General features: G+C 45.2%; 1 protein-coding gene across 7 annotated transcripts in view; it reads left to right on the top strand.

Moving 5' to 3' along the window:
* CDC42BPB (CDC42 binding protein kinase beta) overlaps positions 1-18,309 on the top strand; it is a 140,660-nt gene that overhangs the window by 36,436 nt on the left and 85,915 nt on the right. For all 7 annotated transcript variants that reach the window (XM_074956277.1, XM_074956282.1, XM_074956279.1 and 4 more), the window contains exon 2: positions 2,564-2,655. In XM_074956277.1, coding sequence (XP_074812378.1) covers positions 2,564-2,655 — 92 coding nt within the window. The remainder of the gene's footprint in view (positions 1-2,563; positions 2,656-18,309) is intronic.

Here is an 18,309-nt window from a genome sequence, read left to right as displayed (position 1 = left end):
TACAGACAGCTTTTCTTACGTTGGTTAGTCTGCTGCTGGAGTATGTTTGTCCAAATTCTTTACCAGCCATTGTAATATGTTCTCAAACTGAATAGTGTCCATAGTAAAAAATATAACTGTCTTCCCACAGTGATCTGAGTTCTGCTGGTACCAAATAATAACCTTAGACCAGAGCTCCAGGATGTATTATTTAAATAAGTGGAGGTTCATTTTTCAGCAGGAGAGGCAAATAGTCAGTGAAGAGTCTTGCAGAAGAACCTTCATGCATTAGATCTCCAGCTTGCTACAGTTTTTAAAATTATCAGTACTACTACTTATTGGTTCAGATCCTCAGCTGATGTGAATTGGTTTAGCTCCATTGACTTCAGTGGAGTTTTGCTGAGGAATTGCCCCTTGAACTGTATTTACGGTAGTGTCTACCAGCCCCAATTGAGATCAGGATGTGTTGTTCTAGATATTTGTCTCATGCGGAGGTACATATCAGTAGAATTGTGAATTGAAGGTTCTGATCCTCAGTTTCCTTGTTTGGAAGAAGGGGTAGTACCATCAAACTGAATGGAGGTGGTGGCTATGGACAAAAACATCCAACTTTTCTACACAGAGTTGTCCCAGGTACCAACAGGGGAATTTAGCAGTTCTCCAATAGAGAGATTTTTCTCTTATTTTATTAAACAGTAGATCAATTTTTGGTTTGAGAATTTGGTTTTCCTTGGTTAAACCTAACTACAGTACTATAATCTGCAATTGGGACTTTCAGATCTGTGCTCATCCTACATAGTTTTGTGTCCAGAATCTGAAATCTGACAAATATCTCATACTGCAGCCACCTTTTCCTCTAAGGAATTCTATGTGGGTTATTAGCTCATTACTTATGCTATGGTGTCAGCTTTTTACAGCTAAATCTGAGTCTGGGCTCAGTCAAAACCAGTGATAGTTGATGTGTGGTGCTTCACCCTGTTACAGGTGAAAATAAGTTTTGTTGGGGTTGAAATTTCTATGTCTAATAATTACCAATAAAGTGTGTTTTATGGTATGGTAGAAAGAAGGGAAATTTTATCTTTTACAAATTAAAGCGGAGACAGTAATAAAATCTCTAGACGACCTCAAGTAGTTCTTTCATAGTCCAGTCAGCACGAAGTTAAACTTTTTCTCTCCTTTCTTTGTCTTTCTTTTCTTAATACTTACCAGGTTAAATGGTGAAAATACAGAGCCTATTATCTGGAACCTGGATCCTCATGTATGCACAATGCAAGGAATCCCTTTAATATCGGTATTCTACGTTACAGGGTGGGGGGGGGATTTCCTACATATAGTGTAGCTCAGTAGTTCTCAAACTTTTGTACTGGTGACCCCTTTCACATAGCAAGCCTCTGAGTGCGACCCCCCCCCCTATAAATTAAAAACATTTTTTATATATTTAACACCATTATAAATGCTGGTTAAAAAGTGGGGTTTGGGGTGGAGGCTGACAGTTCATGACCCCCCCCCCATGTAATAACCTCGGGACCCCCTGTGTGGTCCTGACCCCCAGTTTGAGAACCCCTGGTGTAGCTGAATGTTTCAGTGTTCATGGAGGACAAGTAAGAAAAATCAAGGGAGTATGTCTAGGGATCACAGGTTAACTCCTAAGCTACAGACTTCAAAGCTAGATCCCAACAGGGACCCCAATCAAGTCACCATAACTGTTGATAGAAGAAAAGAGCCAAAAGCTCAAAAAAAGCCTAAGTTCTAAAGCAGACACATGCATTCTGGGAGAAGATTACTTTATTGTTCTTGAGTGCAGTATGCACCTGTCCTCTGAAAATGGGTTATAAAAATTTAGCTTGTGGAGGTTGAGTTGATCATTGCAAATGAAGTTAGACCATTTTGAATAAGGTTCCTTTCCGTGTGATGACTAAATAGTGTACTGAATTTTCTTCTTGGTTTACCAGTAGAGTTGACTTAACTTTAACGTTAACCTTCCCCACTGAAACAATATGTAATTCCTGAAATATTTAAGAAAACTCATGCCTTATATATACTTGCTTATCCTTGGTTGATGAATCAAATTATAAAATCTTCAGTGAACTAACCTCGTATGCATGTGTATTCTATGTCAGTACTTAAACAGTAACCTACAGAGCACTTTCGGGTGTTTGTGCTGGCTGCTGTTTATCAACAGGGCAATAGACTGCTTTATGATGATATTTAAGTGCCCGACTAATTCCATTATTACTCCTACGATCAGCTGTCAACATAAGCAAAAATTTCCAACATTTTCGTATAATTTTTAGAGAACTAAATAAATGTCCTTGTATGTGTAGGGTTGATAGAGGGGGAATGCAAAAATAATCTCTATTAAAAAAAGGTTTGAAATTATTCTGTAAATATACACTGTTTAATCAGTATTTTACATCTTAATTTTCTAGATCTTTCTTGGGTTGCTTATATTTATATTTTAAACATATGTTCTTGATGAAAAGCCAAAGTTCTAAATGTAACTTTGACATAGAGCTGTAGATATTTCATTTTTAATTTGTTATACTTCTATGTGTTATAATTTTAATTTTTACTTTTTTAACAGCAAAACCATTTACACAATTGGTGAAGGAAATGCAACTTCATCGAGATGACTTTGAAATTATAAAAGTAATTGGAAGAGGTGCATTTGGCGAGGTAAGATGTCTGCAATTCATAGTTAGATACTCTGAACAATGTTAGTTATTGGTAAAATATATTGTATAATATGTGTGTGTTGGATTTGTTTTTCTGCAACTGGTCTGTATCTGTCATAATAAGGAAAAAGGGTTAATGTAGAAAGGTATGATTTACAAAAAAATCTAATGGAGGAATATTAGCTAAGCAGTAGTGATAGGGATCTTGGGAACCAAGACATACCAGCTAATAATACTTTGGTTTTTTAGACAACTTACTTTCTAACAATATTGGATTACTTAAACTATGGAAGAAGCTGCCCAGGGATATGTTTTCCTATTCTATGAAACTGATGTCAATTAAAAGCTAAATCAGTTTTTGCTCCAGAATTATGTCAGTCTGAAGAGACTAGAGATACAACCAATTCTGTCCATCAGGGAACAGTACCTGCTGGTTGACAAATTCACCACAATGTTTGGCGGATTTTCTCTATAGTGGAGAGAAGAAATACCATGCTAATTCTATTTTGAAACAAACTACAGCTCCTTCAGCCATATATTGAACGTATGCCTTTTAGCATCTCTCAATCTGGAGAATTTAAAAAATCTGTTTCAGAAGGTAAGCCTTGGGGAAAGACTGTGTCCTCCAGTATATTTATGGGGTCAGACAACGTAGCTAAGTCAGAACAGACAGAATCCACTGCTCCGGTAGAACACTGTTGGGAATGAGACAATACTTTTGTGAAAGAGAATGCATTAGTAAATCATCTGTTTCCTGGAAATGCTTACAAAAACACTTCTAATGTTTCATATGTGATGGCTGTACCATAGTTGATTAATTGGCTGCTTTTCACATTAGGAAGGGAAACCAGTATGCTTCCCTCTGACAATTCTAGAAGGTCCACCTAGTCTTTCTCCTCAATCATTCTTATTTATTACAGGCTAAACAGGCATTGCAACAAGAAGTCTGCCTTAGGGAAATGGATAGAGAGAGAGCTAGTGCATTAATCGATAAGGAAACTTTGAAAACATATACCAGATTAATCTGATAAATTGGTTGCCGGCTCTTCTGATGCTTTCAGAAAGAAGGGCGTTGGAAGTGGGATAAGTCTATCGATCAGATTCTTGTTCTGCATTAGATGAGGAACTTTTCAGTTCAAGTTTAAAGGGCTATGACTGTAATGATATTTGATATGATGATCTAAAAGTCTTAGGCTGTGTCATGAGTACACAAAATGTTTTCCAGTGTATTTGTTAAAAAAGAATCTTGTAACCTCTCTTGACTTGGTTGTAGAAGAGAGAATTATTTCAGTGGTAGTCTTTTACTGTAGTAGCTGATAAAATATACCAAGTGTGAGGAAGATAACTCATCTTGAGTTTTGTGTGTGTGTGCACACACGTATATGCTCAGAAAAATTGGTTGAAATTGTTTAGTTCTGGGTCCCAAGTCTTAAACAAGTATCAAAAAAGACAAATTCTGGAGGAGATTTTCACCTACAATGTCTTGAGTACCTCCATCAGTTGTGTAATGGTCACAACATAAGCAAATGTGACTGTATGGAGTGCTCATTTAATCCTGGGTAGATCATGGCCACGAGAGAAGAAATAGATTATAGGTCTACTGAAGCCCATTATGTGTAGCTTAAGTCTAAAGACTCTTGTTAGGAGCAGCCATTTGTCAACATAAGTTGTCCATTCTCCCCAGCTGCTAGGAAGGGTGCTACCAGTCCTGCCAAAGGATTGTTTCAAATTTCTGGTTGGGGATTCCATTAGCTCCTGGCTAGTAAGTGTCAGATACCTTTGAATCTCTATCCCCATCTAGCTCAGGTAGGGGCAAAGGAGCTTTCTTTTCCCTCTCTAAAGTCTCCTGTGAGAAAGGATAGGACAGAGCTTTTTTGCTACTCTGTTTTTCCAGCCTCATATTTTGGGTTTTTAGTCTCCATTAATGTAGACTACAATACCTGCCTATGCTGTCACTTAGAGCCTTCCTAAACAATAAGAATGTGAAACTGGACTGTATGCATCTGTATAGTTTTTCATGCTACTGCCCACAAGTTCCTGGGTAGCAGCAATGACAATTTAGCTGCTTGTTAGAGCTATGAGAACCACAGAGGCAGTGGAGTTAGGTATCGGTCTACAAACTCAGGAAGACAATACTGCAGTGGGTTTATATTCTTGTATTTGGAAGGTTGCCTTCACAATTACAGAAACTTTTTTAAATGAAAAGTTGAATTTTTTATGTGCAAAATTGAAGGCTTAAGCTCTCCCCAGTTTCTATGGAATACTTCATTTTTGTCACTGGTGAAAGCATCCTTCAGCCCTGTGTACTATTAAGTAAGTGCGAGGTATTATGATGACCATCATAAAACAGGAATGTAGTCAAAGACGGAAGTTGGAGCTCCATGCAAGCGTAAATAGACTCTCTTGTTTGCTAAGATAGCTCAGATGCCACAGTACCCAAGTCCTGTGTAAAGCAACATACTGGAAATCTTAATTTTAACTGAATTACTGCACATTAATATTATTGCTCTTATAAACTACATACATACTATAGGAACTTTATTAGAAATGAGTGGATTGGAATCTAGGGAATACACAGAGTTAATTCCTCTGACATCAGTATAAATAACTAGTTAGTGTTAAAATAAGAAAATCCTAGATTGATACTGTAGAATGATATAGATTCTTCTTACACATATATAAAGGCATGTAAGAGTGTAAAAAGAATCTAATTAAAACCATGCTCTGATCTATATTTTTGTCAGCAGTTACTGGACATGACACTAATCAGGAAGGAAAAGATGTTTACATTAAAAAAGCTGAATAGCTAAACAAGCTGGACTTAAAATTAAAAAACTGGCTGAATATTGAATTCCACTGTTGAATATAAAATATGGATATATCCACTTTTAAAATTTTTCAGAACACTTCTGAAAACCATCAGTTGCTATAGTTTTACACAGGAACGTTTGTGCATTTGCTTCAAAGCTGCTGATTTTATACTGTTTGTCTTAATATTATTTCTATTACGATAATGCCTGGAGGTCTCAGTCAGGCAGTTTGCTAGACATTATGCAAAGAAAGGAAGCCATGGCCCCTGCTTCAGAGTGTATTCAGGCTAAATGAGACTCCACATGGGTTTGCCTGCACAGATACAGAATTGGTGCCTAATTTAAGACATGATGCAACAAGCTGATGTAATAAATCAGTGGTTCTCAACTTGTACTATATTGACATCCCTTTTCCCTTCTTCCCATGTAGCCAAGATCTTCCTGTCAATTTAGAAAGATCTTTCTAACAACATAGAAAGGCCCAGGGTGGTTGTCATCTACTGACACCTGTTCATGGGACCCAGGTTGAAAATTCATGTAATGAATGAGAAATGGGAAAGTGAGAGGATGGTTAAAGCTAATAGAAAGTTGAAAATTTTTAGAAATAAGAAACAAGCTTTCAGTAATTCCCACTGGCAGACAACCCTGCACAGAGGGATGCATGGGGCTGAGGCTTCTGTGGGACAGACCTCAGACCACTTGAAACAGGAAGCAGTGCTTTAGAGAGGAGTGTGGTCCCAGCCTGCATGAAGGGCCTGACACTCACCCCTTAGATGGCATATGTGGCAGCCCTTTGAGGGGTGTCTATGGCTCCAAATATCCTTAAGCCAGTCCTGTGTATGCTTCATATCTGACTTTCTTTTCGGTAGTGTGTTTGTGTATCTCTTTAGGAACTTTTCTTCTCTGGCTGTACTTGTGACTCTCCTTAAAGTTAATGCAGGTCACATATTAGTACTGAGGCGGATGTACAACTAAACTTTGTTTTGTGATATTTTTAGCAATGAAGAAATAGTCTGATCCTGCACCACTGCAGCCAATAGGAATTTTGCTATTGACTTTAAAGGAGAAAGAATCACTCTCATAATAACAGAGGATAAAAGTTTCAAAAGTGCCCAATTTAGGAACCCAAGTGTAAGCTACCAGAGTTTGGGCAGCCTACTTAATAGGTGCAGCTGGACCTTCTCTGAACGGCCACTGCAACAACCATAGAAGTGGCAAGTGTATATCCAGGAGTTAGGTACCAGGCTGAGATTGAAGCTGAAGTCGGGGTTGAGAAGCCAAGCCAAAGGTTTAAACTGGATTCAGGACCGGGGCAGAACTGGGAGGCAAAGACTGGACTGGAGCAGACAGGAGGCATGGCTGGAACGGGACCGGAGCTAGGGCTGGAAGCAGGAGCAGGCAAGCACAGCTGTGGATGTGGTACACATGGAGCAGCAGCTGTGCAGCTGCCCCTGCAAGCTCAAGTAGCAGGCCGCAGGCTCTCCTGCCCAATCAGGAAGTTTGACTCTTTGGAGCAGGCTCACTGGGCCAAACAGAACTTGCTGGGTTGCCTAGCAACCATGCTGGGAGCTAGCTGTTCTCCTGATAGTACCCTCTCCCCTAGCTACTTCTAGGGGCCCTTGGCCCTGGTTTGTCATGGTACTGTTGGTGAAATTCCTGTAACAGGATGTGGGCATGGATGTTTTCTGTGGTCTCCCAGGATTGCTCCTCTGGCATGTATTCCTTGCAGTCAACTAAGTACTGGATCTTACCTCTGACCTGTTGGGAATCAAGGATTTGATGGACCTCACATTCTTCCTCCCCACTGGCCATTATTGGTGATGGCAGTGGATCCATCTGTCTGAGGAAGGGGTTGTTAAGGAATGGTTTGGGAAAGACGACATGAAAGACTGGGTAGCTCTTGACGGGCTTTGGGAGCTGGAGTTTGAACTCCCTGGATTTATTTTCTGGGTCATCTGAAAGGGGTTGAAGCACTTATGGTCGAGGTTGGCAGAGGGATGGGTTGACCAAGTTCTGGACGGGAAGCCCCATCGTGTCACCTATGTTTAAGTCCGGGGTTACTTGCTGATGTCTATCAGCATAGCTGTTATGAGACTCGTTGGCAGCCACCAAATACTCCATGAGCTCCTGATGAATTTGTTGGAGAGGGAAGACCCAGTGTGTGGCTGCTGGAACAGGGGAGCCTTCTCATAGTTTAGGCTGAAACCAAGGTAGAAAATCAGAGTTCACGGAGAATGGGCTTTGCCGGGTGGAGACGTGGGTTGCAATATTGTAAGCGAATTCGGCCTGGCAATAGGAGAACCCAGTCATGTTGGTGGAAATTCAAAAAACATGAGAGAGACTGTTTCAGTGTCTGGTTGACACTTCAGTTCAGAGTAAGTCTGAGGGTGGTAGGCAGTTGAAATGAGGATCTTGATGCCAGGAAGGTGGAGGAAGTCCTGTCAGAACCAGGAAACAAATTGGGCACCCTGATCAGAAATGATGTGTTTAGGTATGCGGGCATGTTCCAAGAATTGCTGTGCTGTTTCACAGGCTGATGGAAGCATACAGCAGGGTTCAAATGGGCCGTTTTTGTCAGGAATTCCACAACTGTCGGGAATATCGAGTGCCCTTGGTAGTGGGGCAGCTCCACAATGAAGTCAATTGAGAGGAGGGACTATGGACATGTAGGTGTGGGAAGAGAATGGAGAAAGCCCACTGGTCTTGTGTGGTCTTTTAGTGTGGGCACAGAGATCACACATCCTAATGTAGTCCTTGATGTCTTTTCATAAGGTTGGCCACCAGAAATACCTGGAAATCAGGTTTCCGGTCTTAAATTGCCCGAAAATGTCCTGTCATGGGGGAGTTGTGGCATAACCTCAATACTTGGAGTTGGGGCTTTCCTTCAGGAATGTAAAGGCTATCCCCATAGTAGAGAAGGCCTTGCTGTAGAAGGAAGCTTGACTCAAGGGAGGTGCCCAAGTTTTCCAGGGACTGGCAGATTGGCGCTGCCAATGGGTTGCTGGGGAGCAGAGAGCAGATGGTGATCATCAGATGGCCCTCGCCTGTTCTTCTGATAAACTGGGAGGGTTTGATAACAGTTGAAAGAGCTTCTTCCTCTACTTTGTGGTGCTCACCCTTGTGGGACAGGTCTGCTTTCCCATTCTTAGTCCATGAGTGGTACGGGATTGTAAAATTGAATCTGGATAGAAAAGACACCCAATGGATCTGGCATTTGCTTAACCGTTAAGCTGTCTGTAAGTGCTCTAGGTTTTTGTGATTGGTCTGCACAGGGGCATGGGCCGCTTCAAGGAGGTGTGCAACTCCTCAAAGGCAGCCCTTATAGTCAGGAGTTCTTGTCCTAGTGTCATATTTTTTCTCTGTGGGCATCAGTTTCTGGGAGAAAAGGGCACAGAGGTGAAGTAGCTGGTGGGGACCTGTGAATCGAGAAAAGACTGCACCCATTGCAAAGTGTGAGGCATCCGTTTCAGTGATGAAGGCCCAAGTGGGGTCTGGGTGGTTTAGGATAGGAGTGGATGTGAAGACTCCTTTCAGGTGATAAAACGCAGTCTGCACATTGGCTGACCGGGCGAATCTGGCTCCCTTATTGAGGAGGAATGTTAAGGGAATGACAAAGACTAGACTGGAGTGGAGAGGAGGCAAGGCTGGAGCAAGGGCTGGAGGCAGGCCAGAGTGGGGCTGAAACAAGGGTTGGAAGCAGGGACAGGGTATGTGTGGAGCAGCCGCTGTGCTGCTGCTGCCACTGGAAGGCTCACATAGCAGCTGTAGATTCTTCGAGTGTTTGTTCATGTCCATTCCAAGCAGGTGTACGCGCGCCGCGTGCATGCCAGCCGGAAGATTTTTCCCCTAGCAGTGTCCTTAGGGTCAGCCTGGGCGCCCCCTGGAGTGGTGCCTTCACGGCGCCCGATATCGGGCCCCACCGACCCCCCCAGCCCTCAGTTCCCTCTTACCGCCCATGACGGCTAGTTGGAACTTTGCTCGCTCTTACAGCAAGTGCCTTAGCAGTGTCTTTCTTCTTACTGTACATAGTTCAATAGTTATTCGCTAGAGTTATACTTTTTCATATAGTTAGTAGTGGTTTGTTAGATAGTTCATTTCCCCTTCGGGGGTATGCCCGAGTCTCCGGGGTTTAAACTCAGTGAGTCCTGTGGAAAGTTTATGCCCAAGAGTGATCCTTATTCGTCTTGCCTGCAGTGCCTTGGTGAGACTCACCAAAAGGACAAGTGCCGCATTTGCAAGGGTTTCTGCCCAAGAACCCTTAAGGACAGAGAGCAGAGACTAAAACTCCTGCTCGTGGAGGCGGCTCTGAGACTGCAATCCGACTCAACGACCCGGCACCGAGCACATCCTCTTTAGTGTGCAGCGCTCTGGTGCCAACGGCACGCGAAACGGGCCCGGCTAAGGACTCTAAAGCCCACCGGCACTGCCGCTACTTGGGCCATAGGGCGTCGGCCTCAGTTCGGCACCATTCTCCATCTCCGGTGCCGGTAAAGAAGAGGAGGCTGGTGAGGGACCGATCTCCCCCCTTGAAACCTAAGGGGCTGGCGCTGTCCACGAGTGGCTCAGGACAGACTGCCTCCGCCTCGTTTCCACCCAGGGTTTCGTCGACTCCTGCCCCGGCTGGGGTCCAGTAGAGTCCGAACGCTCCTCGGTCCCCGGACCATCTGGTGGACATACAACCACCATTGATGCTGGAGGCGTTCGAGGCGGCAACAGATCTGATGCGCCTCCAGGTGCTGTCCTCCCCCCAAAGGAGGGACAAATCTCCGGCGACCGCACACCCCCTGTTCCACTCCAGGGGTAAGCCAACCATGATGGCCCGTCAGTCTCCATCTCCGGCACCGCCTGGACAGACGCAGGAAGCGCACCGCTCCCCGGATTCGAGTAGTCGTTTGTTGGCGACCCAGGGGACTGCTCCTCTGTGGTCGTCTTATTCGGAGACTTCTGAGTCGGAGGTGGACACAGCTCAATCTAGCAGATCGTGGAGCAGAAGGTCCAGGTCCCGGCGCAGTCACCAACCATACCCAGCACCATGGCAGCAACAGTGGCAACCACCTGCCCAATGGCCCTTCTGGACACCCTGGGCGTACCATCAGAGCCAGGGTAAAGTCCATGGTCCATGCTCCAGAACGGTGTCGGTGTCCTTGGCGTCATTCGTGCCACAGTCAGCGCCAGTACCGCCTATGACGGCGGCGCCCTCAGTTGGAGTGGCCCTGCCGACTCACATGGTTTCGGCACCAATACCTCAGCCAGCTCTGGCACCGGCTCTCCAGGTGATGGCACTGGTGGAAGCCTTAGCTCCGTCCCTACCGACCCCGACTGTCTCGGTCCCAGCGGTTTTATCTGCCCCGGCACCAGCTGTGGTGCAGAGTTCTTCATTGGTACCGGCTCCACAGCCCGAGTACTGCATGCTGAGGGACCCCAGGGGGGCCGAAGGCAGTGAACTGGGCCCACCTCCTGTTCTGTCTTCCTCGTCCTTTGGAGGACAGCCGGGCTCTTCTCTTTTGAGGGGGGCCGCCCAAAGCCTGGGGATTCAGGCTGAGGAAGTGGAAGAGGATTTAGACCCTGTCATACACATCCTGGCTCCCTCCGGCCCATCCAGGGTTGCATTGCCATTTATCAAGTCGATAACCGAAACATCTAAGAACTTGTGGCAAAATCCTGCTTCTCTGGCACCTATGGCCAAGAAATCCGAGTGCAGCTACTTTGTTCCCTCTAGAGGGTATGAATGTCTTCACACCCACCCTCCTCTGGACTCTTTGGTCAACGTGGCCAATCAGAGAGAACAACAAGGGTTTCAAGGATCCACCCCTAAAAACAGGGATGCCAAGAAACTGGACCTGTTTGGCTGGAAAGCCTACTTGACAGGAGGCCTGCAACTTCGTATAGCCAACCAGCTGGCCATACTAAGCCGCTATGGGCATAACACCTGCTCGTCTATGGCTAAGTTTACAGAACTTCTGCCCCAGGAAGCTCGGGGGGTTTTCTCTGTGCTCGTGGAGGAGGGGAAACTTGGACGCGGTGGATGCGGCCTCCCGCACTTCAGCCACAGGGGTAGTTATGAGGAGAGGCTCCTGGCTACAGATCTCTGGTCTTCCCCACGAGGTTCAGCAGACAGTTCAAGACCTTCCCTTTGAGGGTGTAGCTCTCTTCGAGAAGACGGATAAGAGACTTCACAGCTTGAAGGACTCGAGGGCTACCCTTCGTTCGCTGGGGCTTCACATGCCTGCTACCCAGCGCAGACATTTTAGGCCTCAACCTGCCCCTCGTCCTTACCAACCCCCAGACCGCCAGGACGCTCCGTTTAGGCGGAACAGGAGCACTCGGAGGCAACGCCCTCCCTCTGGACAAAGCTCGGGCCAGCCCAGGGCCCCACCAGGCTCTAGACCACCCTTTTGAGGGTACGGTCGAGGATGGCTTGCCAGTATGACCTTTGGATCCTTCCCATCTTACTTTCTCGTCCTGTCTATCCCCTTTCTGCCGTGCCTGGTCTCGAATTACTTCAGACCGATGGGTGTTCTGCACGGTAGAGAGGGGATATTCCATCCAATTCTGTACCCTCCCGCCCCCCCCTCACCCCCCGCCCAACTCCCTTTCCCGTCCCTCTTCAGGGACCCCTCTCACGAGCAACTTCTAATTCAAGAGGTGCAGTCCCTCCTCTTGGTAGGGGCAGTGGAGGAGGTTCCTCAGGAGCTAAGTGGCAAGGATTTCTACTCCCGGTATTTCCTCATGCCGAAGGCCGGGGGGGCCTCAGACTTATACTGGACCTGCGACAGCTCAACAAATACGTAAAGAAACTCAAGTTTCGCATGGTCTGACTAACCTCCATTATCCGCTCACTGGATCCAGGAGACTGGTACGCCGCCTTCGACTTGAAGGACGCATGTTTTCATATCGCAATAGTCCCACATCACAGATGCTATCGCAGGTTCATGGTGAACAGAGGCCACTACCAGTTTGCCGTCCTCCCGTTCGGACTGTTGACTGCCCCCCGAGTATTCACAAAATGCATGGCAGTCGTCGCGGCATTCCTGCGCAAGCACCAGATACAGGTTTTTCCATACCTCAACGACTGGCTGATCAAAGGTCGCTCGAGAGCCCAGGTGGAGGCTCAGGTCGAGTTTATAAGGAGGACCTTCCTTGACTTAGGTCTTCTCCTGAATGAGGAGAAATCTACTCTGTCCCCGGTGCAGAGGATAGAGTTCATAGGCGCGGTCCTGGACTCTACCCAAGCCAGGGCGTTCCTCCCAGAGGCCAGGTTTCACTCACTTCAGGACATCATACAGAGCCTCAGACGGTTCCCCACGATGTTGGCAAGAAACTGTCTATAGCTGCTGGGACACATGGCCTCCTGTACATACATGGTGCAGCATGCCAGGCTCAGGCTGCGCCCACTCCAGTCTTGGCTGGTATCAGTGTACCGACCAGCCAGAGATGCTTTGGACAGGGTTATAACCCTGCCTCGCCTGGTACTGGACTCCCTCCTATGGTGGCTAGACCCTCGAATGGTTTGCGCAGGGGTGCCTTTTGCCAGCCCTCAGCCCTCGCTCACCTTGGTGTCAGACGCCTCAGATCTGGGTTGGGGGGCTCACCTAGGGGACCTCAAGACCCAAGGCGTCTGGTCTTCGGTGGACCTCGCTCTTCACATCAATGTCAAAGAGCTGAAGGCAGTGCGTCTGGCATGCTATGCTTTCAAAATGCACGTAATGGGCAGATGTTTCAATCCTCACGGACAACACCTCGGCAATGTTTTATATCAACAAACGGGGGGTGTGCGCTCCTCTCCCCTGTGCCGAGAAGCCCTTGTGCTGTGGGACTTCTGCATAGAGCACTCGATCCACCTGCAGGCTTCATACCTCACAGGGGTGCGAAACACGCTGGCGGACAGCCTCAGTCGGACCTTCAATGGCCACAAGTGGTCCCTTCGGCCAGACGTGGTGAGCTCAATCTTCCAGTTCTGGGGCTATCCCCAGATAGATCGGTTCACCACTCCGGGCAATGTCATTTTGTTCCCTCGGGAGCCACGGCTCAGGGTCCATCGGGGACGCCTTCTTTCTCTCATGGGAGGGTTGCCTGCTATATGCTTTCCCACCCATCCCCGTAGTCCACAGGGTGCTCCTCAAGATCCGCAGGGACCGGGCCCAAGTCATACTAATAGCGCTGGCGTGGCTGCATCAGCACTGGTTCACCTCGCTCCTGGAAATGTCCATAGCGGCCCCACTCACCTTACCGCTGATCCCCGACCTGATCACGCAGGCCCAGGGCCGACTCCGGTACCCAAATCTGGAGTTGCTGCACTGGATGCTCTATGGCTAAGTGCCACAGAGCTGTCTTGTTCAGACCAGGTCAGACAAGTCCTCCTGGGTAGTAGAAAGCCCTCCACCAGGGCTACTTACCTGGCCAAGTGGAAAAGGTTTTCCATCTGGGCGGAGCAACGTAGTCAGTCGCCACTCCTCACTTCCATACTGTTTATACTGGACTACCTCCTTCACCTAGAGGATCTGGGTCAGACTAGATGATCATAATGGTTCTTTCTGACCTTAATATCTATGAATCTATAAAGCATCAAGACTTGTCCTGATCATCAATAAGGGTCCACTTGGCCGCTATCTCCGCTTTCCATCCGGGCTCAGATGGTCTCTCAGTCTTTGCAAACCCTATGGTCAGCCATTTTCTCAAAGGTTTGGACAGGCTCTTCCCAAACACATGTCAGCCTGTCCCTGCCTGGGACCTCAATTTAGTCCTCTCCAGGCTTACAGGCCCGCCATTTGAACCTCTGGCCACCTGCTCCCTGTTATATCTCTCATTCAAGGTCGCGTTCCTCGTGGCAATTACCTTGGCTCAACAGGTTTTGGAGCTCAGGGCCCTCACGTCTGAGCCCCCTTACACAGTTTTTCATAAGGATAAGGTCCAGCTCAGGCCTCATCCGGCTTTTCTCCCGAAGGTCGTCTCCCATTTTCACATGACCCAGGACATCTTTCTCCCAGTGTTTTATCTCAAGCCACACTCCTCCAATAGGGAGTGCAGGCTGCACTCACTGGACATGCGTAGGGCCTTAGCCTTCTATATAGAGAGAACTAAGTCTTTCCGGAAATCCGTCCAACTCTTTGTAGCCATGGTGGACAGAATGAAGGGCCTCCCGGAATCCTCTCAACGCATATCGTCATGGATAAAGTCCTTCATTAGGGAGTACTATACCCTGGCAAAGGAGCTTGCTCCGCAGATAACCGCTCACTCTACCAGGGCCCAGGCCTCCTCTGCGGTGTTCCTGGTACAAGTCCCTATTCAGGAAATTTGCAGGGCAGCCATGTGGTCCTCTGTGCATACGTTTACGTTGCACTATGCAATTACACAACGGTCCAGGGATGATGTGGCTTTTGGGCGAGCCGTGCTCTTTTCTGTGTATAACTCTGACCCCACCTCGGAGCTCTAGCTTGTGAATCACCTGCTTGGAATGGACATGGACAATCACTCGAAGAAGAAAAAATGGTTACTCACTTTCTCGTAACTGTTGTTCTTCGAGATGTGGTGTTCATGTCCATTCCAATACCCACCCTCCTACCCCTCTGTCGGAATAGTCGGCAAGAAGGAACTGAGGGGGTGGGGGGGTTGGCGGGGCCCGATATTGGGTGCCGTGAAGGCGCCACACCAGGGGGCTCCCAGGCTGACCCTACGGACGCTGCTAGGGGAAAAATCTTCCGGCTGGCGTGCACGCGGCGCGCTCACACCTGTTTGGAATGGACATGAGCAACACATCGCGAAGAACAACAGTTACGAGAAAGTGAGTAACTGTTTTATCTCCTGCCCAATTAGGAAGCATGGTCATTTGGAGAAGGCTCATTGGGACCAGCTGAGCTTGTTGGGTTGCCTAGCAACCAGGCCTGGAGCCAGGTGTTCTGCTGACACCAAGTCCCATTACTGGAAGTAACCTAAGTACTTAGAAATGTAAGCCTCATTGAAAGTCAGTGGGATTTAAGCATTCTTTAAAATTTTACCCAGAATAGCTTTTTCAATCCAGTTGTGAATTTGTACATTTGGAATTTTTTCTTCATAGAACTGAACAAACATGAGTTTTACAGATTCCTGTTAGGTGACTAAAAATTTGAACTCTTCAGCATTCTGAACTTGCTTACACAACTATGTAATTTTCTTATGTTTTTCCCCAAGAATCCCTTAGTGAGTTTCTTATTTGCTATAAAGAGCATATTACATTGAATTTGTATGTTTCAGTGTGCAAAAATATATACTCAATTAACAGTATAAACAATTATTTTTAAAGAATAACTCTTTAAATATGGGTGTTGGGTAACTCTCTCAAGAGAAGAGGATGTTTGGCAGTTGACATCTCATGGAAAGCTTGCAAATACAGTTTAGAAACAATTATTTTCCTTCCCTTGTTCATTACTAAGGATTTTTGCATGCAAACGCAATGCTCTAGTTTTCTGGGAAATAGTAACTGTGGATAGAACGGAAGGGTGGAACAGTTTGGGCCTGCTTTGCACAAGAATAGCTAAAATCCTTAATCATGTGCCCTGTCTAGATATTATGATAGATGCTTTAGAAACACCTTTTCATAGCAATACTATTACAACACAGAGAGAATTTTATTAGTAATTTATAGTAAGACCTATCCCTCTGCTTATTATGCTCTGGCAATCAATCTAATCAATACATTTAACCTCTCACTCCAACATACACTGTTATTGTCCTCAGAATGGAACATATTTGTGAATTACTACCAAGCTATAAGGAGAGAGAAAACAAAAGGAGTCCATTGTGTCCACTTTATGATTAAACATAGAGTTCCAGGCACTAACATGATTCAGAATCAGGGATATGTTGACTAAGCGGGAAGTTATACTCTGAAAACTGCATAGTATGTGAACACATTTTGTTTCTTGTGAGTATTCAATCATGTCTGGCCACTTCAAGGACAAATAAGAGCTAACACTTCTTGTGCCTGTTGGTAGTGCATTGTCAACACAATCAGGAAAGAGTGAGCTAGATTCTGTTTCTTTGTGTATCGTATCTAAAAATAAAGTCATACATCCTGAAAAAAGGTACAGGATTCTATTAAAGGTCTGTTCAGAAGTTTCCATGGGATTGGACCTCGCTACCTGCAGGAGCTACCTTCCCTCCTGAACTATAGGGCAATAGGGAGAAAAATCATTAGCACGAGAGACTGAACTTCTTCAGGGGCTCGGTCAAGACTGTGGAGTTGAGTACCATAAGAGCTATGAATGGTCATTAACTTCACTGAATTCAGAATATAATGCAAAACATTTAATTGACTTTGCTTGCCCACAATACGTTCGTCACAAAAATATCAAAACAAGCAGTTTACTCTTACATGGGAATGGAGACAGTGTTTCAATTTGAAAATATTTCTAAGGAACTTAATACTGTTTTAGGGTTTTCTGCAGTGCCTGTTACTGTTGGATCTAAGTGTGAAGTTACTGTGGTGATAGGCATGTTATAAGAGCTTAAATAGACAATTCTTTGTAGTTCCACTTAGTCATCTGTGTATGTGCAACCCCCCTGAAGGCAACTGGATAACTTAGGTATTGTTGAGGGCCGAACTGGTTTATTGGATAACTTAGGTATTGTTGAGGGCTGAACAAACTTTATTGCTGGTAGTGATGTGCAAAATGGAAAGAACTTACTGTGAGCTTCAGATCCCAAGGAAACGTAAAGGGTGGATAGTTTAAAAAAAAATCTAACTTAATTTTTGCTATGTAAACTGAGACAATAAAAAGACAAAGACAACAAAAGACAACAAAGCCATTTTTAGTAACTCTACTTTAATTTTAAAATATACCTAATTAACAACTTATATGAATAGATAAAAGCTGGTCTAAGTAGACAGACCTTTGTCCAGGTGGAGCACTGGCACTCAGTTTAGCATTAACTCACAGAAACTCCACTTCTGAGAGTACTAGGGCAGTTCTAGTTCATAATGCAAGTTTGTTTCAGTAATCAATATCTAGGATAGCCCTACCAACATAATGAAGCGCACAAACTACTATCAAGTTTACCTTACTTACAGCATCTGTAACTAGAACAATAAGAGTTATCAAATTCATAACTGAATAAATTAAGACTCTAACAGCATGTTTATAATATCTCATGTTTGGTTCTGATAGGTAAAAGTGGTGTATAACTTGTACACTTTTAAAAGGAAAATATGCAGCACACACGCACTGCATGACATATGGACTCTCTTGCACCTTCCTTCTCTAACAAACATCAGTTACGCCCAAGTGTCCCTCGATTTTGCTCAAAGAAAAAAAAGTTTCTATTTGAAACCTGAAGATGAACTTTTAACTAACACAATTACCAATAGCTGTGCTTGATATAAAAATCACCAGATTTGGTGTTACGTACCAAGGCCTTCTAGATAATTTTACAGTCTTCTCCTTAACATCAGGGAAGTGATATCTGAGTAAATTGCAGTTTTTGTCCCTTAGAACTCTGGTTTCCTAAAACTCTGGTTGCTTACATTTTTTTTCTGAAGGTTTGATATACAGTAAGTACTGTAGATGGTGTAGCAGATTGTCTTTTTGCCTTTGCATTGACATAATGCCAGCATGCTTTACAAAAAGTTGAACATCCAAAGACCCATAAGCTATCCAACAGAGTGTCTTTATCATCTATCTCTAGATTCTCTGGAAGCCCAGTAAATCAAATTTGTAACTCTTTACTTACTTTCAGTGAAGTCACTGCTCATTTCTTACACTTTTATCTAGACTGTAAAAATGACATTAAAACAGTTTACAAGAGGATTACTTGCAAATCCATACCTTGTTTTACCTGATATGCTCAACCTTAGAGAGACAAGATGGGTA

This window comes from Natator depressus, chromosome 6 (assembly GCF_965152275.1).
Source record: "Natator depressus isolate rNatDep1 chromosome 6, rNatDep2.hap1, whole genome shotgun sequence".
NCBI lineage: Eukaryota > Metazoa > Chordata > Testudines > Cheloniidae > Natator > Natator depressus.
Note: the sequence above shows the minus strand (reverse complement) of the source record. Positions and strands in the feature narration are given on the sequence as shown.